General features: G+C 43.5%; 1 protein-coding gene across 1 annotated transcript in view; it reads right to left on the reverse strand.

The window, feature by feature from the left end:
* The window catches only part of COL4A5 (collagen type IV alpha 5 chain), a 137,122-nt gene that overhangs the window by 61,699 nt on the left and 49,339 nt on the right, over positions 1-26,084 (reverse strand). The window contains exons 3-18 of the mRNA XM_081179279.1: positions 18,756-18,845; positions 16,838-16,882; positions 14,785-14,829; positions 14,602-14,664; positions 12,630-12,683; positions 10,737-10,763; positions 8,466-8,546; positions 5,954-6,016; positions 4,768-4,803; positions 4,619-4,660; positions 4,410-4,502; positions 3,515-3,568; positions 3,360-3,416; positions 1,396-1,440; positions 1,254-1,307; positions 184-225 (exon numbers count right to left, since the gene is read on the reverse strand). Coding sequence (XP_081035405.1) covers positions 184-225; positions 1,254-1,307; positions 1,396-1,440; positions 3,360-3,416; positions 3,515-3,568; positions 4,410-4,502; positions 4,619-4,660; positions 4,768-4,803; positions 5,954-6,016; positions 8,466-8,546; positions 10,737-10,763; positions 12,630-12,683; positions 14,602-14,664; positions 14,785-14,829; positions 16,838-16,882; positions 18,756-18,845 — 891 coding nt within the window. The remainder of the gene's footprint in view (positions 1-183; positions 226-1,253; positions 1,308-1,395; positions 1,441-3,359; positions 3,417-3,514; positions 3,569-4,409; positions 4,503-4,618; positions 4,661-4,767; positions 4,804-5,953; positions 6,017-8,465; positions 8,547-10,736; positions 10,764-12,629; positions 12,684-14,601; positions 14,665-14,784; positions 14,830-16,837; positions 16,883-18,755; positions 18,846-26,084) is intronic.

Genomic DNA, 26,084 nt, shown 5'->3' on the forward strand with positions numbered 1-26,084 from the left:
TTCCATTCAGGATGTGGAACAGATCCCGTTTGCATCCCAAGGTACCACTGTATAATACCACTTTGTAACATTTTACAATTACAACACAAAACATTAAAAATAAGTGAATTAAATGAACATAATCAACATGCCACAGAGGAACTTAAGGGAGGGAGGAAACAGAATGAACGGGCAGAAACTTACATGTCCAGGAGGACCAGGAAGACCAGCGTCACCTTTACTGCCCTGCCCAAAAAAAAATTCAGCAAGTTTAATAGGGAAGCAGGGCCACTCACTTGCTAAGAAACAAGCTCCACCAAGCCTCCGCAGAATCATAGAGATGGAAGGGACCACAAGGGTCACCTAGTCCAACCCCCTGCAATACAGGAATCTTTTGCCCAACATGGGGCTTAAACCCACAACACCGACTGAGATACCAAGGCATGTATCCTTAAGCTGACGCTATTCCATCAAGCTAAAACAAAGAGAGCCAAAGGAGGTAGGGCCATTCCATTAGCTTGCTAAGAACACAGTACAGTGGTATCTCGGGTTAAGAACGTAATTCGTTCCGGAGGTCCGTTCTTAACCTGAGGTACCACTTTAGCTAATGGGGCCTCCCGCTGCCGCCGCATGATTTCTGTTCTCATCCTGAAGCAAAGTTCTTAACCTGAAGCACTATTTCTGGGTTAGCGGCGTCTATAACCTGAAGCGTATGTAACCCAAGGTACCACTGTAACTTTTACCTCCTCTTCTCTTTGAACTGCTTCCATTTTCTTGCCATTTTAAGAACTTTGCATAGAAGAAATGGATTCATTTCCCCCCTCCTCCCTATCAACTAATTTTCATTTTGTATCATGCCCTTTATATCACTGGTTCTCAAACTTTCCACCCTCCGCAGACAATTCAAAAATAGTCAAGGATCGTCTTGGCAGACCACTTAGCCTAGAGACCTTCCCCTGACTTTTGCGAGCTATGGCTTTATTCCTCTGAGGAAGGCAGAGCCTCCCTCTGTCATTTCTGGTCCATCCCACAAACCTTCCACAGGCCACAAGGACCTGGGAATGATGAGGTAGCCACTGAAGCCACTCTGGAGAGACGCTTTCGCAAGCTACCTGAACAAAACTTTCAAACCACTGCTGATCCCCGGACCACACCTTGGGAGCCTATTTTAGATTGTGAGCCAACTAGAAGAGTTCTTTTTGGCTCCAGAGTGGGGTGAAAATACTCCAGACAAACAAATAAAATGAGCTTTCCATGTTGCAAAACATACTCACTTTCTCTCCATCTCTTCCTGGAAAACCAGGTATACCACGACCTCCAGGCAAACCCTATGATGGAGAAAGATGGAATCAATCCTCAAAAAACTTGAAACTGTGAAAGGTCATTATAGAAGGAAGAAAAATGTAACAGACTCACAGGCAAGCCAGGCTGACCAGATTCTCCGTCCTTGCCAGGTTTCCCCTTTAAAATACAAATGTGTATTGAAAAAGCAATCAAGCAGTTTAGGAAGCACAAATATGCTACTGACATTGTGCTGTTCATACCACTTGCTAAGATAATATGAAAAATGTCTCTCCAGCGCGACTTTCTGGAAGAATACCAGCAGGCAGGCAACCCCCATAGTAAGCATGGGTAATTAAAACAAGGACCAAAGATGACAATGACAGGAGTAAAAAGCACAGCAAACAGATGATGGCATGAATTCTTAGGGCAATGTAACAGACCAACAAACTTAGGCTCTATGTGGGTGTCTGGATTTATACAGTACAATGGGTTTTTAATCTTATTTTTACGAAAGAAAAATTTGTAATTGTTTTAATTCAGACCACACCTCCTTTTCCTCTTGGTATGCCTTATTATTGACTTCATAAATCACAGAGCTGTACCCTATATTACGTCTTCTTTACAATTGTGACAACTTATCCTTTTAAAAAAACCACCAACCTATGTTTTCTTTAATTTCTTCTTCTTTTTGCAGATTGTTTGTTATTAAAATTCAATTTTAAAAATTCAGAAAAGGAAATACCCCCAGGCTGATTCTGTAATATTTATCAATCTTCCTTTTCTGCAAATTACAGAAAGATTGGGGGGGGGGGGCGATTCTCAAAGTCCTTTTGATAAAGTAGAAAGCATAGTGTGGCCAAAGAAATTATTAAAAGACTGGCTTTCTAAAACAACAAAAACAAAAGGCAAGGGGGGGCCCTAGTGAATTTCTCAAAAAAAGAAAAAGAAAAGAAAAGAAGTGTTTTGAATATAAACAGTGGCATCTTGTGCACTGAGCTGTAGAAAAGGCACCCACAGCACTACCATATACCTTCCCCACGACAAAGGAATTAAAATTGTCATGTTTGTTTTCGGATGGAAATTATGAACAATAAATCACTTGCATTCCCAAGATGTGCTAAATTTACAGCTCATTCTTGACAGCTGACAGAATCCACAAGGATAGCAGTTTTTGGGGGGGATTCTAAGATTTTCTTACTACCATGTGTCTGATAAGAAAATTAATTAACAGTGGCTAAAGCTGCTTGTGTCAATATGTATTAAAATATTGCTGATGAACACGCTTCAGGAGAAAAAAAAATGAAAGATTCCTTGGAATAACTTTACAACATATGGAAATCACACTGGTTGCAAAGCCAGTGCTCACAGTGTGGTTTCCATGTTTTGTACAGTTAATGCTTTGTAAACATGGGCTTTGAAGCCACTTCTTACTATTTCAGCTCTTTGGGAGACAGTTTTGTGAGTCTGTTAATGTTTCTTGTTATAATTTAAATATCTAAGCTTCATGTGACAGAGTCTAATGCCTGTGAGTTCTGTGAATGCTTCAACAATCCTTTTATGTGGATTCTGTATTTATTGGATTTGAAATTGTGTTTTTATATACTTTTTTATTGTTTCTGTTTTAACGTTAAATCACCTGAGGATGTTTCGTGGTGAGAGATTTGGAAATGAAATTAATAAATGTATTTACATCTTCTGGTCTGCCATGACTGGATGTGGCTTATCTGTAGGCCCCAGCCACTCACTGAATCATGCAGCAACACCCCCTTCTCCCCCAAATAATGAGCCTTTGGAGGAATGCGATCTGCTGGCCCAGGTGATCAGGTTTTTCTCTGTTAATAGTTGCCAGTGTCCACTCCAAGGATAGAACAGGAATCAGTCCAGATTAAATTAAACCCAGAATAAAAAACCTGCATTCTGGAGTGTGCCATCAATGAGGCCCTTGTTGTCCAGGGAAAACCACTGACCAACCCACTATCTTAGCGGACCATAGGAGAAAGGAAAATTTCTTACCCAGTATTTGGTGACCAAACCTGAATCCCCAAAGTTATACAAGGTCTGGAAAGATAAACGTTGAGTTCAAAGAAGTTACTTACCCTTTTGCCTGGTTCTCCTTGCTCACCTTTTTCACCTTTTCCACCACCGGGAAGACCCTGGAAAAAAGGAAGCACAGCGTCAGCCTCGTGACAACAAAGATGTTTAGTGCACTTTGCTACGATTTCAAAAATGACTCAGAAAGGAACTGACTTACAGGAGGACCTGGAAACCCAGGGGGACCTGTGGGGCCTCGGTCACCTGGAACGCCCTGTCAAGCATTGGGGAAGAGAGAGAAAGACGATATAGTTGAAAACAAATCACTGCCCTTGTGGACTTAATATTTCGCTCCCATCTAAGGTACAATGCCCCAACAGGATTTATTTGTTTTCATTTGCTTTTCTATTACAGTTCTTCATTGGTATATTAACATTAGTATGACAACTGTTGCATAAAAAAATGATAAGAAAAGAAAAAAGAAAGAAAACTTATTTTCATATATTTCCCTTCCACTCCTATCCCTGGTTTCCTCTCTATACCCAACCTATCTGTGTATTCTTGTTCTAAATTTTCCTCTCTCCTCCTCTTTATCTCATGTTATAATTTGCGCTGCTGAATTATGAGTATCCTGCTAGATTGATTGTCTTATTATGTTCCAGCAGAATTTAGAGGCATCTGCAATGTGAGGCAGGCTGTGTCCCTCTTTCCTGATACACCCCTCCCCTCACTCAGCAGAAGCCAACAGCAAAAGCAAGCAAAAACCCCACCCAAATTTAAAAAAATTAAAAACAGTTAAAACAATTGTAGCAGCAGCCCCGCCTCTGCTTTATAACTGGTGCTGCAGGCAAGAGATGCAGATTTGCTGCAGATGCAGAGATCACAGGAGTTAGTAGGTGGTCAAGCCTGCATTTTGGGCTGCACAAAGTATGTTTGGAGGAAGTGCAAGGGAATAGGCAGGCAGCGAAGGCAGGGGCATTCACACTCTCCTCCAGACAATGGGCCGGATGGGATGGGGGAGTGTGGTACAGTGTGACCCACTGATGCAAACCAGAGCAACCCATGAAGGTTGGCTGAAGGAAGAATGCCTGTGGAACCACCTTCCTCTCACTTACCTGATCACCTTTCTGAAACTCTACATCATTTGTTCTTTTCTGTTCGCCAAGCTGTCCTGGGGGTCCTGGGGGTCCTTGGAGTCCCTGCTCACCCTAATTCCCGCAGGAGACAACAAGGCACATTAACATCATTAGGCTACTCTCATAGAAGCAGTACCAAGAATGAGCAGAATCAAAGCCCAATCTCCACTTCCATGCCCCACACTTACCTTTTCTCCTTTTGGCCCTTGGAAGTTCAAGCCCATGTTGCCCTAAAAGGAATTTGAAATGATAAGAAGAAGAAGACGACAAACCCTAAGTACATGATACTGAATGCAAACAACCAAACAAGGACAAACACTGTTAAAATATACTATACCTTAGGACCCGGTAGTCCTGGGGGGCCGGGAGGACCCTGAAAATGACAAACACGGCAGTCAATCTCCAGGACTACTTCTGCAACCCCACAAGATAAATCCATGCTGGCCTTCTGAGAAACAGAGCATTGGCTCTGTTGTTGCTATTTATTTATTGTTTCTTTTCTTTCTTTTATAGTGACAAATAAATAAATCAGGGGAAGGGGAGAAAAGAAAAACTCCACCCCAGGTTTATCACTTGGAATATACTTAATTGTAATGGAAGAGAAAGGGGTACTCCAGGAGAGGGCTGCATCCGCTCACAGGCAACATTTGGGGAGGGGGTGCACTTATTTCACCCACTTATCTCTCCTCCCCAGTTTTCCCCACCACAAGGGAAACAGGAAGAGATATTGGGGGCAAGTTATCCAAATCACCACACTGCACTTGCTTTCCAAACTTCAATTCGAAATCTACTTTTAGGTGTCATTTCCCATTCCTGTTTGGAGAGTGAGCATGAACTATAGTTGGCTAATTCATATATCATGGTAAACTGTGGTTTGCACTAAACAAGAAACTCAAAGCCAAGCCACATATGGAAAGGGAGCGACATGAGCCCACAGCTTGCTCCTGATCACGTATATACACCGCAAAGGAAACATAGTTGTCTAGAGATCAAATCTCAGTGGCCTGGTTCAAGCAATCCTTCAACCATAGTTTAGAACATGGTTTGAATTGTGCCACTGATATTTGATCCCTAGACTAGAATGCTTTGCAAGTGATGTGCATATGAGAAAGGTTAGCCTGTTTCGGAAGAAGGCAAGTGGGATTCGAAATTCTGTATTTACTATACTCATATAACATAACAGTGCAAGAGCTATTTTTCTGCAAATATGATCCCCAGACAACTCCAGGGATATGTGCATAAGGGAGCCATATGGGTCGGGTCAAAGGTATGGTTCTTTCACATGCAAAACTCCATACATCGGGATATAAACCTCTGCTCCCCAGGAAATTGTTACAGTGCACCCTGATGCAAACATGGACCTGTCATGATGACCAGGACAAGAGAAAGGGGCACAGGCCATAGACCTGGGCAACCTGTTTGCCCCCACCACTTCTGAAACTGCAAGTTGGGCAGCTATAAGCACTTTTCTTTCACCATCTACACATTCTGCAAGCCAGATGGAGGTCATCAAGGAAACGTACCAGCAAACCTGGGGGCCCAGGAGGACCAATAGGGCCCTGTGTTCCAGTGGGACCTGCGGGGCCCTGGAACAAGAGAAGAAAAGAAAGAGTCAAACTGTGGGCAAGAGGAAACCCACAGCAAACTCCAGAGCAGGTGCGAGAGACTTGTTGCCTTCCAAATCCAATTCCCACCAGTCCCAGCAAGCACAGCCTGTTAAGTTGTGGGTGAACATATCAGGCAGCACAGTGATTCTTCAAACAGCTCTTGTTTATTCACACGCCAGAACAGAACTGAACTGAAGGGTTCAGCCAGCCTGCTTATATAGAACTCCACTAGAATGCAACAGTAACCACTTTCTGTAACTATCCAATCACTGAACGTCACTTTCGATCCCTTATTTGCATATGTGGACCTGAACTATCTACAGTATCCCCCTGCTGGCCCAGGGCGAGAACTTCAGTACATAACACAGCCAATGGTCAGGAGTTGAAGTCCCTTCAACTTCTGGAGGGCAGGGCTGCCTACCCTTGCTATGTACTTCTGCAGCTATCTCTCACTTGCATTTCAGAAAACAGTGTTTACAATTCCCTCCCTTCCATTGTGACCAGTGATAATGGCTCCATCAGAGCTCTCCCCTTAGGAACCTCAGCTGCTTGCTCCTCATTTGTCTGTGTTTCTATTGTGTAGCAGGGAGAGGGTGGCATAGAGCACACTCCTCAGGGAGGAGAGCCTCTGGTTTATTTATTATTATTTATCAGGGTCGGGGGATATCTGGTTTTCACCAGCTAAATGTCACAATATATTGATATATCACGATGTCTGAAATAAGGATGGAGGTATGTAGAAGCGTTGGCTGGCTCCACAGTTTTTCCTGCATTATGATTTTTGCATAGCACACACATCACAATTCACAATATATTGTGGGGTCAAAAATTATGAAACCCAAGATCATGATATGGACTTCAAACTGGTTGTGGACAAAGTAGCGCCCAGTCCTGTTACATATTTTACTGCCTTATATCCCCCCCCCTTTTCTCGCTCTCCAAGGAGTTTTGGGTGGTGTAAGCAGTTCTTCCCCTCCCAAGTTTATCCTCAACACAACATTGTAAGGTAGGTTAGGCTGAGGGATAATGAATGGCTCAACGTCACCCAGTGAACTTCATGGATGAGCGTGGATTTGAATCCTGGCCTCCCAGTGTCAAAGCCCAACACTCTAATCACTGCACCACATTTCTGTTCACACTGGAGAGGAGAGGTTTAGAAAGGCTTTGACTTCTTCAGCTCACACAGAAACAAATCAATGGGACGAACGAATTGCACTGGTGTTTTGACTCCTGCTCAATTCAAAGAACAGACCCACTAAAAATAAGCCGCCGATCTGGGAGACAAACAGAGCTTCCTGATGTGCTTGTACTGATGCTGGGCACAAAACTGTGGAACTGTGAGAGAATCAGATAGCAGGACGAAACAGTAAGGCAATTGTTAGGACAAACTGCAAACAAAGCTGTTTTTTCTTTTGGAACCAACTTCCCTGGATCTCATCGTTTCCGAACAGAAACCTGTTAACTCCATTTCTGAACATGCACTCTCTTCTGCCCATGAACTCAACAGTGTTTGCAGCACAGCCCCAGAAGCTCAGTTTGGCAATAAACACACTTACAACACACACTTTGATCTAAATAAGAGCCTGATTTTCTGGTTAAACAGCCCTATGGATAACTTTCTGTAGCTCCCAGCTGCCACCTGGTGGCTCCTTCACACAACTGCAGCTTGAAAGCAGATTCCAAAACAGTACATAATAGAAAAATGTAAATCTGGGGACCCATAAAGTTTGGTTTTACATTCAAAACAGTCCCCAGTTAATTTTAACACACCATAAACATATTAAAAAGTAAAATGGAACAGTATAAATTGCAATAAATGAATAATGTACAACTAGTACAGTACGTTTTTTTAGAATTTTGTTAGTCCAGTACATAGCATACTGTATTTTGCTATAAAGACATTGCTCAGTTGTCTACCCTTTCTGATCATTGCCATGTTAGTTAATTTAACCGTGTAAACTATGTCCCAACTCCCAACTCTTACAAGCCTATCTGCAATTGCAGAGATTCTCCCACAGCCACCAGTCATCTGTGCAGAAGTTAAAAGATGTACTATCATTTTGTTATCATAAGATAAAAAATAACCAAACAATTCAATTAATGAGTTTATGTATTTTCTTTTTCTTTTGTATTTTCTTTTGTTGTAAATATGTATGTTTTGTAATTTGTACTTAATAAAAATATATTTAAAAAATAATAATAATGAGTTTAATGGTAGTTTGAAGCCTGTTATTATTTCAGTTTGTTTATTATGTGTACCCAAAAAGTTCACACAAAAGTACACACAAAACTATACCTGTATTTATTGCTCTGAATATTCAGCACTTATTACTAACACTGTCATAAATGCAATTAATGCTGTGGAGCTTACTTTTTTTTTTTTTTTACACAGGCAAGACATCATAAAGTGACATCTTCATCAACTTACTGGTAGTCCTGGTAGTCCTGGAAATCCTGGATCACCCTTTTGTCCTGGCTGCAAAGATGTCAGTATCTCACCTGGCTCCCCCTAAAAGGAAAAAAGAAAGAAAGAAATTTGGAGTAAGAAAGGAATACTCAAACATATTATAAGAGAGCTAGATCAGAAACATTTATGTCTCAAAGTGACAATTTCTTTCTTATAGGAGCTTAACTGTGCAAAAGAAACCTTCCAACCATTTTTTTTTTTTACTTAGAAATTTCCCTGTGGGAACTCATTCATAATATTTTTCTGACCAATGATTTGAAGTATACAGGGGTTGTGTTCAAAAGTTGTGGCCAAACCATAGTTCAGTAGGACAAAAATAAGCTGAAGCAAGCTTCAGGCTTGAACACTCTTCCCTCGCATCTCCTACTCTGCTGCTGTCACATGGAAGAGACGGTTTAGTTACCGGTACATTTGAATCCCAAATTGTGGTCAGTCGTAACTATGGTTTGCTGAAACAAGCCACCATCAAAAATCATAAATTGAAGTTGGCTTGTTTCAAACAAATCGTAATTAAGATCAACCACAATTTGTCCAATTCAGATGATATAGAATCATAGAGTTGTAGAGTTGGAAGGGACTCCAAGGGTCACCTAGTCCAACCCCCTGTGATGCAGAAATGTCAGCTAAAGAATGACAGATGGCCATCCAACCTCTGCTTAAAAACCTCCAATGAAGGAGAGTCCACAACCTCCTGAGGGAGATTGTTCCACTGTCCAAAAGCTCTTCCTGACCTCCTAGTCAGAATCTCCTTTCTTGTAACTTGAGCTATTGGTTCGAGTCCTACCCTCCAGAGAAGGGAAAAACCCATGTTTGTTCCCTCTTCCATGTGACAGCCCTTGAGATATTTGAATTTGGCTATGCTATCTCCTCTCACTCTCCTCTTTTCCAGGCTAAACATCCCCAGCTCCTTCAACTGCTCCTCATAAAGCTTGCTTTCCAGGCTCTTGATCATCTTGGTTGCCCTTCTTTGCACATGTTCCAGGTTGTCAACATCCTTAAGTTGTGATGCTCAGAACTAGACACAGAATTCCAGGTGTAGTCTGACCAAGGCAGAATAGAATGGTACTATTACTTCCCTTGAGCTGACACTATAATTCTGTTGATGCAGCCTAGAATAGTGTTAGCTTTTTTTGCTGCTGCATTCACACTGTTGACTCATGTTAAACTTGTGGTCCACCAGACCCCTAGATCCTGTTCACATGTACTGCTAGTAAGCCAGGTGTCCGCCACCTGATATTTGCACATCTGGTTCTTCCTGCCTAAGTGAAGAACCTTACATTTGTCCCTATTGAAATTCATTTTCTTAGCTTTTGTAAAGTTGCAGTTTATCACAACCAGAAGCAAAAGCTTTCCAAATCCTCCTTGCAAGAGGCTAAGGCTTGCTGTGGCTCATTCTCATCAAACTAAACAGCCTTCCCCAATATTGTCCCTTCCGTGAGTTTTGCACTGCATCTCCCTCCATCACTGAGTATTGACCATGTTGGTTACACATTCTTTTCCACAATGCTAAGTTCAGGTTATGAGACGCGGGTGGTGCTGTGGGTTAAACCTTGCCGATCAGAAGGTTGGCGGTTCGAATCCCCGCGACGGGGTGAGCTCCCGTTGCTCGGTCCCTGCTCCTGCCAACCTAGCAGTTCGAAAGCACGTCAAAGTGCAAGTAGATAAATAAGTACCACTCCGGAGTGGAAACGGTGTTTCCGTGTGCTGCTCTGGTTCGCCAGAAGCGGTTTAGTCATGCTGGCCACATGACCCGGAAGCTGTACGCCAGCTCCCTCGGCCAATAAAGCAAGATGAGCGCCGCAACCCCAGGGTCGGTCACGACTGGACCTCATGGTCAGGGGTCCCTTTACCTTTCTAAGTTCAGGTTCTGTGATAATTTTGCACTACAGAAATCACTGTTGTGGCCCAACACCCATGTTATAAGCTCTTTTGAACAAAACTGTGGTCACCCCATAAATTCAGTAGAGTGCTGCAGCATCATCTGAATTGTAGTCTTATCTTAAATTTTCTGGTGCACTTCAGTCTGAGACGTATCTACTGGTGGCATTCACTGTAAATGAAAGAACTTCCCCCAATGCTGACATGCCAGTCTCCCTTGCCCCATTTTTATCCCCCATTTTCAACCACAAGAATGAGTTCTCAAAGTTGCTAGCTGCCAATAAAATGCATATTTAGACCAAATGTTATTGTTGAACGCTTGAGAATCAGCAGTGCATTCAAATGGCAACTTACCTTCATCCCTATTAGGCCAGGGGGACCCTGCAGCAAAAAAAAAAAAGCGGGGGGAGTAGAAAAAAAAGAATTATGAATCTTCTATTAGATAGCAAATGCAGTTTCTTCCTTGCTTCAAATTGCAGTTCACTCAAACATACAACAGGTGGAGTCAAACACTTGAATACTGCCAAAGGTACTCTTTAGATTAGAAGAAAACCATGATTCAAGGAGCCTTGAGAGTTTGCCTCGAATAAGTCACTTGCAGCACTTACACAAGCTAAACGGAGCTTCTTTTTATCAACTCTTAAGGTTCAAAACTATGTGGGAAAAGAGCTCAATTCAAAGACAGGTCTCTCTGCCCTGAGGTGGATGCTGAAGTTTTAACATATAAAACACTTGAGAGGTCTCATAACAAAACAATACACTACCACCATCAGTGCAATCATCCAATAAAAACAGACTGAGTAGAGTTAACACTAACTCGTGGTGCACAAGTTTTGTACAGCTGTCTTTAAAGAAATAGAAACAATCTGTAATATGACAATTGACAACTGAACAACTTGCTAGGAATTATAGATGTGTCGAATGAACAACTATGTTATAAAAACGGTTAATGTTTCTTTTGGTGGCAGCTTGCCCAGAAACTGCCAAACATTGGCGCACTGCTACAGGACTACCACAGGACTGTGCACAAGGTTGGTCTGTTGCCCTGGCTGAAAAGTTAACCTGCAAAGCAAAAGCAGCCAGAGATTAAGCAAACCCTCCATGTTTTTATCATAGAATGGTAGAGTTGGAAGGGACTTTCAGCATCATCTAGTCCAACCCCCTACATACAGGAATATGCAGCTGTCCCATACAGGGCTTGAAGATCAATGGAGAAGGCCACCCCAAACTCATAGAAACTTGTGAAGAGATCTACTGGAGTAAGGACTCAAGTTATTGTGTCTGTCTTTCACAGGTCTAAGGGTCATTCCATATCAAGTGATCCAACTTTTTTACCTCATGCCATCCAATTTTCTTAATATTTTGTACAATTGTTGAATGATCAAAACTAAGTTTCAATCTAAAATTTTAATTTTTCATCTCATCCTGTTTTTGAGTTATGAGGGTCTGAAATTTCAAAAAATAAAATGACAATTTTGGCCTTGCCGGACTACACAAAAATCTTTGAAGCTCAGCCCAGTATTGAGATATGTCAAAACTAAAAACACAAATCTCTTCAGAACTTCAAGGGCTTTAATATGATATGTCGCATGATGGACTTACTTAAAATAAAATAAAAATTAAGTTACACAGTTAGTCCCTCTGAGTTCAATGGGGCTTACTCCCTGGAAAGTAGACACAGGGTTGTAGCCTAAGGCTCACAATAAAATATCCACAGAAACACAGCACAGAAGCAACATACAGTGAGCTAAGTTTGGGTGACATCCTATGCCAAACCATGGTTTAGTGTGAACTTAAGTGCACAAAGGTTTGTGGAAAGGTAGATTACAGTTGGTGCACCCCTCCTCTCATCCTGCTGCTGCTGCGCCGCTGAGAGTTACGGTTTGCCTTAGTGTGCAATCCAAATCCAGGTTCATGGTTTGTCTCCTCCAGACAAATAATGAGCGATAAACCCAACAACAAATCTTATTTATGAGTTCATTCTATAAGACAAGCCACGTGTCCTGGTTCAGACAACACTCTAAGCCAAATCATGGCTTAGCGCACAGCTGTGCAGGAAAAGCAGGATTGCAGGAGCAGCAAACTGGCCACGCTCTCCTCTCCAGGAGCCTGCACATTTGCAAAGTCATAGTTTGGCTTAGTGTTATGTCCAAACTAGCTCAGTCAAACAGTCCCCTCAAAGCCTCAAACAGCAGCTGAAAAATCAATCACATATAGCAATTACAGGAGGAAGTTTCTTGTACTTACAGGGGGGCCTTGTAAACCTGGGAAACCTGGACTGCCAGGGTAGCCACGTTCTCCCTGTAGAGGACAGAACAAAGACTTGAATGCATCACCAAAGACAGCAGGAAGCCCAAATGCATGCTGCTATAAAACGAAAGAGCAAAGGAGGCAGGTGTGTTGCAACCCCTGCTATAACAGGGGTTATAGCAGATCTTTTTAAACACGAGGAAGGACCCCCCCCCATATACTCAATATTCTCTTCTTGCATCACTTTTATTTGATATACTTGAAAAAGACAGAAGCTCCAAGGAAGGAGGAAAACTGCCAAAGACCATGATAGACTGATGCACTTTCCATGCAGCTGGGACACCATTTCTGATGTGGACACACAGACATGTGTGGGCCCTACGACAAAATTTTGCAGTATATTTCCACTGCAATTTTTCTGTTCAGGGCATCTATCCAGCCTGGAAAAGCAGCTTTGCAGACCTGGAGGGATTTATTTTATGCAAGGGCCCACAAAATTAAAAACAACATTTTATTTATATTCCACCCATATGGCTGGGTTTCCCCAGCCACTGTGGGTTGCTCCCAGCAGAATAGTAAAAACACGATAAAACTTCCCTAAACAGGGCTGCCTTCAGATGTCGTCTAAAAGTCAGATAGTTGTTTATTTCCTTGACATCTGATGGGAGGGCGTTCCACAGGGCAGGCGCCACTACCAAGAAGGCCCTCTGCCTGCTTCCCTGTAAATTCATTTCTCATAGTGAGGGAACTAGCAGAAGACCCTTGGAGGAGGACCTCAGTGTCCGGGCAGAACGATGGGGGTGGAGACGCTCCTTCAGGTATACTGGGCCGAGGCCGTTTAGAGCTTTAAAGGTCAGCACCAGCACCAGCACTGGGAGCCAATGAACATCCTTTAGGACCATTGTTATATGGTCTTGGCAGCCACTCCCAGTCACCAGTCTAGCTGCCGCACACTGGATTAGTTGTAGTTTCCAAGTCACCTTCAAAGGTAGCCCCATGTAGAGCAAACTGCAGTAATTCAAGGAGGAGATAACAGAGCATGTACCACTCTGGCAAGACAGTGCGTAGGTAGGTCTCAGCCTGTGTACCAGATGGAGCTGGCAGACAGCTGCCCTGGATGCAGAATTGACCTGCGCCTCCAAGGACAGCTTTGAGTCCAAAAAATGACTCCCAGGTTGCGCACCTGGTCCTTCAGGGACACAGTTACCCTGTTCAAGACCAGGGAGTCCCCCAAACCCACCCACTCCCTGTTCCCCAAAACCAGTACTTCTGTCTTGTCAGGATTCAACCTCAATCTGTTGGCCGTCATCCATCCTCCAAACACCTCCGGACACTCACACAGGACCTTCACAGGTTCTGATTTGAAGGAGAGGTAGAGCTGGGTGTCATCCACATACAGTACTGGTGAACACCCAGCCCAAAATATCCTCTGTCTCACAAACACACACAAATTATTTTATTTTTGCAGTTGTATCTGCAATGCTGACAAAGGCACAGAAAATAAGTGTGTTCTCCTAATGCCTACTGCTCAGTATTGTAGCCTTCAATCTTCACAGGAAAGCCCAGTTCCTTCAGGCACCTACTACCCCTAGACAGTACCACTTGGTCATTATAAAAACTTTTTAAGAACTGGTGCCAGCGTCTGATTTTTAGCTTTTCCCTCCCTGCCCCTGTGTGTGTCGTGTTTTTGTTTTAGAATGTAAGCCTGGGGGCAGAAACTGCCTTGTTTAAACTGACTGCTTGTAAGCCATTCAAGGAACCTATTTGGCTGGAAAGCAGGAGACACAAATGCTATAAATAAATAAAAATAAGATATCTGAATGGAAAACATATAGCTCAGGGGTAGCTAAGATGATGTTCTTCAGATGTTATTAGACTCCAACTCCCATCAGCCCCAGCCAGCATGGCCAATGTTCAGGGATGATGGGAGTGCAGCAGAGCTATGCATTTTCATCAGAACCAGTCCCACCTTTGTTCCATTGCATCCTGGGATACCTGGAGGTCCTGGAGCCCCATCCTGACCTGGTAGCCCCTGCAAGGTGGAAGGAAAAGAAGCACAATCACATTAAGGCAACACTGTGTGTATGCTCCAGAACAAAACATGAATTCTGCCATTGTTATTTCAGTATTGCTGTAGGCAAAGCTTACTTACAGGAAGTCCTGGTGTTCCCGGAAAGCCTGGTAGACCTGGAGGACCCTGAAGATGAGAAACAACCACACTCATGTTTAGATAAAAGGGATAAAGGAATTGTTATTCTCAAAAAGAGTTATCAGCCACAACTGGAAGTGTGCAAGGCACAAGCATTGCTAGTTTGGTGTGTCGAGGTGGGGAGCCACTCCCAACAGTCTGAGCCAGCATGGCCCATGGTGTGTGTGATGGGAATTGTAGTCCGGCAACATCCAGAGAGCACCAGGTTCCCCACCTCTAGAGCCTCTTCAACAGGGAACAAGGAGCACCCTCTACTTACCTGATGCTCTGGGTAGCTTCATGGGCTGGGGAAGGGCTGCAGCGGAGTGGCAGAGCATCTACTTTGCATACAAAAGGTCCACAGTTATCCCTGGCATCTCCAGGTAGGGCTGGGGAAGACTCCCTGCCTGAAACCCTGGAGAGCCACTGCCAATCAGCGTAGACCAGGGTTTCTCAAACTTGGGTCTCCAGCTGCTTTCAGACTACAGTTTCCATCATCCCTGACCACTGGTTCTGCTAGCTGGGGAAGATGGGAGTTGTAATCAAAAAACAGCTGAGGACCCAAGTGTGGGAACCCTGAAGTAGACAATACTGCCTTCGTGTGAGAAGAAGGAGGAAGAAAGGTCCAAACACTGTGCTTCTATCTAACAGCGTTTATTTACAAGCAAATACAGCAATAACTGGAACACATCCTTGCTCTTTCTCTCGCTCTCGGAGCAGAAGTGAAACTAACTACACAGACAAAGGAATTACGTGACTTCTACTTCCCGTAGAAGCCCCTCCCAGGTACAAGACACTCAGAAGGTTAACCCATTAACCACCATACTCCACAATACAGTGGTACCTCAGGTTAATAACTTAATTCGTTCCGGAGGGCCGTTGTTAACCTAATACCGTTCTTAACCTGAGGTACCACTTTAGCTAATGGGGCCTCCGCTGCCGCTGCACAATTTCTGTTCTCATCCTGAAGCAAAGTTCTTAACCTGAAGCACTATTTCTGGGTTAGCGGAGTCTGTAACCTGAAGCGTATGTAACTTGAAGCGTATGTAACCTGAAGCGTCTGTAACCCAAGGTACCACTCTACTGAGTTAACTGAATGCAATGGTCTGACTTTTTATAAGGCAGCATTCTATGTTCCAAAGGGATGAATTGCATTGACAGCATGTAGGCCCATTCATGGAGTGGCTCCACTAAATGAATTGTGCCCAAGGCCCCTTGTGGAGCTAGCAATGGTGTTGAAGAGAATTCTTGCTGCCTGGTGCATGTACCCATAAGAAACATGCCAGGGGCACACATGTGTTTTATGGAAATGCAGGGTGGGGTAGGGAAATGTACCTGTAATATAAAAAGTTTGCAAAGAACCCCCAAGGCACTGGTGAGCCTCTGCCAGTCACCTGCTCTTAGCAAAATTCAGAGACACACATTACAACAGGTGTGGGGAAGCTTTTACCCTCCAGATGTTGCTGGACTCCAAGTCCCATGAGCCACAGTCAACACAGCCAATGAACAGGGATTTTCTTGGCGGGGGGGGGGGAAGAGTGTAGTCCAGCAACATCTAGAGTGCCAAAGGTTCCTCATCTCTACATTATTGCTTTGGCTGTTGTGTTTTGTTTAAAGCGTGGCACATATTGCCTCAAAAATACACCACTTACTTTCAGTGGTGTTTGGTACCCACTGGGGTTGGTGGGGCAGAAGGCAGGGAGACCAACGGTGGGTGGAGCCCAAGCCAATGACAGGCAAAGCAGCCAATGACAGACAAAGCAAACTAATTTCTGTTTTGTTCCCACCCTTCTCCCATCCTGCTGAGTTCTAAAAGGGTCAACACTAAGGAGGAGGAAGCTGACAGCTACTTACACTGTCAGGCAGTAAGAAGGCTCTTAGGTGGGGGTTCACTTAGGGTGGACTGTGGTGAGTGGGGCAGCACCCCATTTGCCTTTACTGCTTATTTTGCTCTTGTCCTGTCCTTGTCTCTCCACTCCCCAGTAACTGCATTTCAGAAAATTATAACATCACTTACTCTAATTCCTTTGGGTCCAGGTGGCCCTGGGAATCCATCATCGCCCTGGAAAAAGAAAAAACATGGGGCAGGGAAAAGAAGAGGAGGAGAAAAGTGAGCAATGAGTTAACATGAATTCAAAGACAGACATTGAAATCCACTTTTCCATTTAGCCTTAATTACAAAGACAACCCTCTTGCCTTTTGCATTATTTCAGACAGCTTGGCTGCATAACAGGAAATTTCAATTCCATGCCCCACCCCCAAATCACACAGAAGTTTTTCTAGGTTCATTATGAAAATCCTAGAGCAGGCGTGGGGAACCTTTGGCCCTCCAGATGTTGCTGAACAACAGCCCCCCTCATTCCTGGCCATTGGCCATGCTTGCTTGTACTTCAGCAACATGTGGAGAGCCAAAAGTTCCTCACCCCATTCCAGAGAAACAAAGGTGCTCTTAAGTCTCAGGTCAGCATACTTACTTGCAAGAAAATCCTATTGAAACCAAAGGATCTTACTCCCATGTAAATGGTCAGAATCAACCTCCAATACAATAAAAGCATGTAAACACAGAAATCCAGAAAGTTCCCAAGCAAATGGATTTATGCTTAATTAATTCCTGAATTGCCTTTTACATACAAGGTTCAACCAAGGAAATTTGCAGACATATCATAAAAACAGTTTCTTCTTTTTCAAGGGAGGATAAAAAGTCAGGTTTACAAAAGAAGAGATCTTTTCACCCAGCTGGAAAACCTTCTCAAAACAAAAATGCCTTCAATTCTCCACAAAAAGTGCAGATAGTAGAGGCCTATAGTATCTCAGACAGAAGCTGTTCCACAGAACAGGAGCAGCAAAACAGAAAGCTCTGCTCCAAGTTACTGCAGCACAAGCGTCTGACATTTTTGGGATGTGGAAAAAAGCTGTCCTGCAGAAACCAATGATCTACTGGGTATAAGAGATAAGGTGGTCTCTCAAGTAAATTTAGGATGAGGCTTCTTAAGCATTTTTATTTTATGTGATCAAATCAGACTTGTCATGGCCCTGGAATCCTGGGATACAATGTTCTCATGCAGCCCCCAAGAAGGAGATAGCTCTATGCCCCAGTGCTTTCTCTGTGGATCTCTTGACACTGGAGCCTACATCTCACCCACTGAACCCCAAGGAGACACTTCCACCACTAGACTCTCACAACTGAGTGAACAGCTCCTCAGATAAATCAGGAAACATATTTGTGTTTTCCCCAACTAAGTGCCCACTGCACTTAGTCCTTGCAAGAAAGTCCTACAGCTTTAGATGATGCACTTGGGCGTGGGATGGGGGCTTTAATCATGACTGCCTGTCCCAGATCATTGAGCTGCAGCAGTTGTTCCAGGCCAGTGATGAGACAGCTTGCAGAATGCTCCTGAATTTATTGAAGACAGGGGGCAGGTAGAGAGCTTTCTCCCACTATCATGTCCCTTATTAATTCAATCTTCCTTGAATTAGGCTAGGGGACTTTAAATAAATATATAAACACACACACACACACACACACACACACACACACACATATATATATATACCGTATTTTTTGCACCATAACACTCACTTTTTTCCTCCTAAAAAGTAAGGGGAAATGTCTGTGCGTGTTATGGAGGGAATGCCTACAGGTGGCATGCCTACGGATTGTCCTCCTCTAAAAACTATGTGCGTGTTATGGTCGGGTGCGTGTTATAGAGCGAAAAATACGGTGTGTGTATATATATATAACTCAGCTTCTTACCTTACCTTTGTGTTTCTTCGCCAACACAGAAACAGTTCCAGGTGTACGAGGGATGTTAAAAGGAACACCTGCTCTGATGCAGTGAACACTATCTAAATGTCTGGACAACTAAAGCCATATTAGATATTTTATAGATCATGGCAACGTGAGGCATTCATCATCATTCTGTTGAGCTACTCACTTTTTCGCCTCGTGACCCAGCTGGTCCTTCTGGTCCAGGAAATCCAGGTAAGCCTGGTTGTCCTTCTAAACCTGGGAAGCCTCTCTCACCCTGCAAAATAAATAATAATAATAATAATAATAATAATAATAATAATAATAATAATAATAATAAAAAAAAATAATGAACGGAATCAAGAATTCTCACTATATAGTATGGAGAATCATTGTTTTCTCTTGGTATTTTCCGTCAAAAAACTCTTCCCATTTGCTATAAGAAATGCCATTTGTCTAACCATGCTGAATTCCTGTGTGCTGAATCTGCATCAGGAATTGCAGCAAACATCAAAATGGGATCCATTTGGTTCATTTGGCTCAGTTTTAGTTGCCTCACCCCCCCCCAAAAAAAAGTATTATAGGAAAAGGCTCAGAAAAAGGAAATCAAGATGATAGAGCAACTGCCCAATCAGCAAAGGTTACAGTATTTGTGGCTTTTCAGTTTACCAAAAAAAAAAAAAGTGACCAATGAGGGACATGATCAATGTATACAAAATTTAAACACAGCGTGGAGAAAGCTAAGAGAGAAAAGTTTTTCTCCTTTTCTCATAATACTAGAATTCATGGGCATCCAATGATGCTGAATATTGGAAGATTCAGGACAGACAGATGTAGTGATGACTACCAACTTGAATGGCTTTTAAAGAGAATTATACAAACTCACCAAGTCTAAGACTATCAATGGTTACAACTTTTTCTTCCCCAGGTTGTTCTTGTTTTTTGTTTTAAAAAAACCAATTTCCCGTCCACTGATGCCATGTTGGCTTAGGTTGAGGCCCAACCCATGTGTGTGTGTTAGGTGAATGAGGGAACTTTGGATCTCGTATATTCAAAGACCACCACCAACAGGAATGTCCTGCTTCAGCCCCTAACAGCAGTACAGCCTTTTGCAGGTGGGCCTCTAGCGTGGACATGTTGCCCCACCAGCAGCTCTCTTCTCTGCCAGTGGAACGGTCCTTCTGCCCCATCCCAGTCTCCTCAGACAGCCTTCAGCATGTGTTAAGGTTGTGTCAACCAGCAGAAGATGATGGGAAGCCCTCAAGCAAGCCTGCTGGAAGCTCCGGGCAAATGTAAGTCTTTTAGAGGACAGACTGCCAACATGACACCCTCCAGAGATCAGGGACTTTTAATTCTCATCAGACCCAGCGAGGAAGGTCAATGGTGATGGGTTATGGGAGCTGTTGTCCACAACACTGGGAGGGCACCACATTAACATAGCCTCCAACATTTCTCCGATGAAAATAGGGATGTCCTATTTAATAATAGGGATGTCCTATTTAATTTTTATTACTTATACCGCACCCATCTGACTGGGTTGCCCCAGCCACTCTAGGCAGCTTCCAAAATATTAAAAACATAATAAAATATTAAACATTAAAAAACCTTCCTTATAGTTAACTGCCTTCAGATAGCTCAGGGGTTGGATAACTCCATACCCTCCAATATTTCTCTAATGAAAATAGGGATGTCCTAAGGAAAAGTGGGACATTCCAGGATCAAATCAGAAACCAGGGTGGCTTCTGTAAATCTGGGACTGTCCCTGGAAAATACTAACTATCTGCAGTAACTATCCCTGCTCTAGAGGGCCTGATGAAGACACATGGGGAATGTGCTCCAAGATCTTCTATGTTTTTTGTTCTTAGTGATCCACTTCTGAAAGCTGGGTCAGCCTTGAACTAACTTTACATCATGGCCAAAAGGTCAACCAAATCTTGCATCCAATATATGAATTTCCCCTATAGTGAGCTGCTAATTAGTACAGGAAATAGGTGATACCTGGAAGGGATTATCTTGCACAGCTCCGTGACCCTGCTATTTCTGCTTTAATCCATTGCCAGGTTTGATCTTAACATGGCCCAAATACCTTGAATCCAGGAAAGTCCTCAAGCATTCCATTCACTTTTGTATGGATTGTTTGTTTGTCCTAAGCACTAAATATGTAGCTTTCGCATGCATTCTACTATCACACCCTGTACCTGGCACACAGGTAGTGAGGTGGTGGCAAGGTGAACAGGGGGCAAAAGGCAAAGACAGGCCCAGCCACTAGGAAACAGTTTGAAAAGTCCTAAGTGCTCAGGAGAGTAAGCCAGCCTGACTTGGGAGCTTTTCTAAGCCTCAGGAAATAGCATGCAGCCTGTTTGAAATAATCACCATTAAGATGATTCCTAATTGGTTGCACTATAGTTCTCTTCTTTTCCTTGAACATTCAGTACAATCACATCTTACTCAGTTCCAGAGGCAGTAAATCTCTAAATAGCACTTGCTCAGGGGCAAACACTGCTAAGGCCCTGCAGTATTAACAGACAGAACTAGTTACATCATCCCTTTCAGTTGTTAACTGTAGTGGTTGTACTGTGGTTTGTTTGTTTTTACTAAGGCTGGTTATAGGATGGAGATGAGGAAGCAGTGACCCTTCAGATGTTTTTGGACGACAACTCCCATCATCCCTGACTATTGGCTATTCTGGCTGGGGCTGAATATGAAATAGTTCCCTAACACTGCTACGGGAAAATAAATATTTTGTGGAAGCACTTTTTAAACTTCCTGGTGGGAGGAAAGAATTTCGAAATGTGAGATTGCTACCTCTGAATTCCACCTACTTCACGCTCTTAAAATGCCCTGGTGGACGCAGCAAGGGCAACCCTGCCTTTTGAGATCAACATACAGTGTAATATTTTCCCTCGTAGAAGGCAAGTGCAGATCAGCCCTGATATGCATGGAATCTGCCTTTAGAAATGTGTATGTTGGGAAACAGTGGAAAGGGTTGAATCATGGCAAAGACCTTTAATGTTCACATAGCGCAGGTGGGACTGTTCAGCAGCACACGGAACTGCAATCCTCTTGTCAGGCAGATGTTTTCCAGAATTGGAGCCCATGCAATTTGCGCAGGGATTAGGGAAGCAAAAGGTGTACATGTGGCGTTATTTGTTTTAGATACTCAACAAAGAGTGTGTGCTTCTGAATTGTTCTCATGGATTAGCTACGTTAAGCACCTGGAACAAGAGAGATGGATGACAGTTCATGCCCCGAAGAAGAACCTGCCAAGAACTTGTCCTACAGGAGGAAACTGATTGGCACAAATGGAAGCAATCAGAGTGAGATACCTTGTCCTGCATCACTGTGGCAGTCACCCATTGATATAGGCCACAATCACACCATGCATCTAAAGCATTGTTATACCGCTTTGACAGTCACATTTCCCCCTAAAGAATTCTGGGAGCTGCAGTTTGTGAAGAGTGCTAAGGGTTGTTAGGAGACCCCCTGTTTCCCTCACAGAGCTACAGTTCTCAGAATGGTATGACCATCAATCTCTCTTCCCAGGGAACTCTTGCCCCCCTGTTGAATAGCTGGCCTGATGTTCCTTATGCTGCAGCTAGCATGGCTGCCTATCATGGCCATGAGAACTGCAGAGCTTGACTACATTTTAATTTTTATCTATACAGAAGGATATGTTGATTTTGGCTGGAAGGAAGGAAGGTTGGTTTTAAAAAACAAAAGCCAAGACAGCATGGCATAGCAACATCTGATGGGCCAAAGCTTCCCCATAACTACTTCATAAACAGTTCTATCAATTTTCATCAAACCATGTCAATGTGGAATCCTGATGAAAACCCAACTTGGATGGTCTTAAGAAAGGGAGGTGGAAGACTAGACCTATTCATGTATGATAAGGCTATCTGTTCCTACTAGCTGTGTTGGGAATGCTATAGAGGCAGGGAGCCCCCTGAATTGGTGGGACTCCCAAATGTGGTGGTCTGCTATTGCACTCAGGTCCTGCTTGCAGGCTCCCCATTAGGACATCTGGCTGGACGCTGTGAGAACAGAATGCTGGACAAGATGGCCTGATTCAGCCACTGGCCTGATCCAGCTACAGTACTCCTCTCTGAAGTTGCAGTTGGGTGCATCTGCTACCAGCATCCATGCCTAGCTTGACCCTTTGCCTCCTTTGAAAAAGCCCTCCTTGTTTGTTCAAACCACACAGCATTTATCTTTCTTTCTTTTTCTTTCTTTTATAAAAAAGGCCCTCTATCATTATGACAGAAGTTCATAATGGTACTTTTTAAGTATGTGTGTGTGCACGCACACACGCACACAAACAAAAACAAAGTGAAGTTTTAGCAGCACAACCTCATTTAACCTTGTATTATTGCCAAGAAGACTAAGCCTTAGGCTTAGCACACACATATGCTATGAACCTTTGGCAAGCTCATTTGCCAAAATATGATCTCATTCAATTGAGCCACCTGGATAGATAGGCGTGGCCCCTGGGGTAGCTTCTGTGAGGCACCCCGAACAACTCACCGGGGGAAATGTTTACTGCACCAACGCAGCTTGGCATTGAAAGCGTAACTCAGTGGCAAGTTTGAGAACCAAAAGAAACTGAATTGTGCTTTTCAAGTCCATTGGAAATTTACATTCACAAGCACAACTACTTATTTTATCCAGGGCGGGTTACAACAATTAAAACACAATATTGAAAAACAGTTTAAAGCAAGTTAAAATTATAGAAATAGGGTGCCATGGAGGGTGTTAAAGTGATGTTTAAGTGAAGCAGAAACCAAAAACCAGCTTAAATCATATTCAGGAGAACAGTGGGGAACTGTGGCTCTCCATATGCTAACAGACATCAATGCACGCTCTGCTAGCCACATCTGGAAAGCTACAGGTTGCCCCATCCCTCAAACAGAAGAATCAATCCAACAGAGGACTGCCCTCTGCAGAGTGTAACACATGGCCACCCTAGTGACAACACAGGACAGGGCTTTATTTATGGTGGCACCAAAACAATAAAGGTAAAGGTAAAGGGACCCCTGACCATTAGGTCCAGTCGTGATAGACTCTGGGGTTGCGGCGCTCATCTTGCTTTATTGGCCGAGGGAGCCGGTGTACAGCTTCCAGGTCATGTAGCCAGCATGACTATGCCGCTTCTGGCGAACCAGACCAGCGCATGGAAACGCCGTTTACCTTCCCACAGCAGCGGTACCTATTTATCTACTTGCTCTTTGATGTGCTTTCAAATTGCTAGGTTGGCAGGAGCAGGGACTGAGCAAAGGGAGCTCGCCCCGTCACAGGGATTCGAACTGCCAACCTTCTGATCAGCAAGTCCTAGGCTCTGTGGTTTAACCCACAGCGCCACCCACATCCCTTACCAAAACAGTAGAACGCCAAATGTATAGAAGTCCCTCCATAGAGACGTTCGCCTCACTCCTTCCATATTGACTCAAGGCATCAGGCTAAGGAGGAAGGACCAGAGCTCTGTAGTAGAGCATCTGTTTTTGCATGCAGAAGGTCTCAGGTTCAATCCCTGGTATCTCCAGGGAATAACTCCTGCCTGAAATCCTGGACAACAGCTGCCAGTCCGTGTAGACAATACTGAGCTAGATGGACCTATGTCCTTAATCAGTTAGCTTCCTATGTTCCTAAAGGTGATCTGGAAAGTTTTGTGGTTTCCCCAATTAGCTCCTTTCTTGTTTCTACTCCTCTTATTGGTGTTGCTACTATTTAGTATTTAAGAGAGTTTAAAAAATAGCTTGGAATCTAATGGGCGCAGGAGAAGAGTTTGTTAATACCAGTTGTAAAATGCCATGTTGTTTTCTTACAGTTCTTCCTCAGGGGACTAGTCCAGCATCCTGTTCTCGCAGCAGCCAACTAGGTGCAGGACCTCCTTCTGCCCTCCTGCAGCTTCCAGCTCCTGCTATTCAGAAGCACTGCTGATCCAGCCATGGAGGCAGAACAGAGCCATCATGGCTAGGAGCCATCTGTAGCTCTCTCCTCTATGAGCAGTTTCCTAAAAATGCTTAGGGACTGATATATAATTGGCATTAATAAATATGTTTCCTGAAGTAGTTGGACTTCATGGTCCTTTGGGCATGCTCAGATTTTAAAAGTGTACCCCGTTAGAATTGGGGGGGAGTCTGTTCTGTTGTGTTCTCTGTGGAACATTCTCCTCTCTGAACTGAAGCAGGCACCAAACCAGCTGTCAATTAGGGTCCTTTTGAACAATTGAATAAAAAACCTGATTTTTTTATTCCCAGGCCTTATCTGACTTTTAGTACCAGTTGGTTTAAATTTGCCTTAGGTTGGATATTTTCCTGTTTTGCACATAATGTTTTGTTTCTGCATTTGATCATTTAGTGTGGCAGCACCCAAACTTTGGAACTCCCTGCTTGTTGAGATCAAGCAGGCGCCTTCACTGTACTATTTTTGGCACCTGCATCAAACATTCCTGTTTAGACAAGCCTATGCAGATGTATAGAAAGTTGAGGTGATTTAATCTGTTTTATTATTTGAACTTTGGTATGTTTTCAAGTAGGGTTGTCCATTTTTTCTCAGTTTTACTATTTTTTCCACTTTTGTAAAGTGCTTTGAGGTTGTTGGGCTTTTTTTTTACAATCAAGTGGTGTATCATAGAATCATAGAATCATAGAATCATAGAGTTGGAAGAGACCACAAGGGCCATCGAGTCCAACCCCCTGCCAAGCAGGAAACACCATCAGAGCACTCCTGACATATGGTTGTCAAGCCTCTGCTTAAAGACCTCCAAAGAAGAAGACTCCACCACACTCCTTGGCAGCAAATTCCACTGTCGAACAGCTCTTACTGTCAGGAAGTTCTTCCTAATGTTTAGGTGGAATCTTCTTTCTTGTAGTTTGGATCCATTGCTCCGTGTCCGCTTCTCTGGAGCAGCAGAAAACAACCTTTCTCCCTCCTCTATGTGACATCCTTTTATATATTTGAACATGGCTATCATATCACCCCTTAACCTCCTCTTCTCCAGGCTAAACATGCCCAGCTCCCTTAACCGTTCCTCATAAGGCATCGTTTCCAGGCCTTTGACCATTTTGGTTGCCCTCTTCTGGACACGTTCCAGTTTGTCAGTGTCCTTCTTGAATTGTGGTGCCCAGAACTGGACACAGTACTCCAGGTGAGGTCTGACCAGAGCAGAATACAGTGGCACTATTACTTCCCTTGATCTAGATGCTATACTCCTATTGATGAGGCCCAGAATTGCATTGGCTTTTTTAGCTGCCGCGTCACACTGTTGGCTCATGTCAAGTTTGTGGTCAACCAAGACTCCTAGATCCTTTTCACATGTACTGCTCTCAAGCCAGGTGTCACCCATCTTGTATTTGTGCCTCTCATTTTTTTTGCCCAAGTGCAATACTTTACATTTCTCCCTGTTAAAATTCATCTTGTTTGTTTTGGCCCAGTTTTCTAATCTGTCAAGGTCGTTTTGAAGTGTGATCCTGTCCTCTGGGGTGTTAGCCACCCCTCCCAGTTTAGTGTCATCTGC

The sequence above is a fragment of the Podarcis bocagei genome, assembly GCF_964188305.1.
Source record: "Podarcis bocagei genome assembly, chromosome: Z".
Classification (NCBI taxonomy): Eukaryota; Metazoa; Chordata; class Lepidosauria; order Squamata; family Lacertidae; genus Podarcis; species Podarcis bocagei.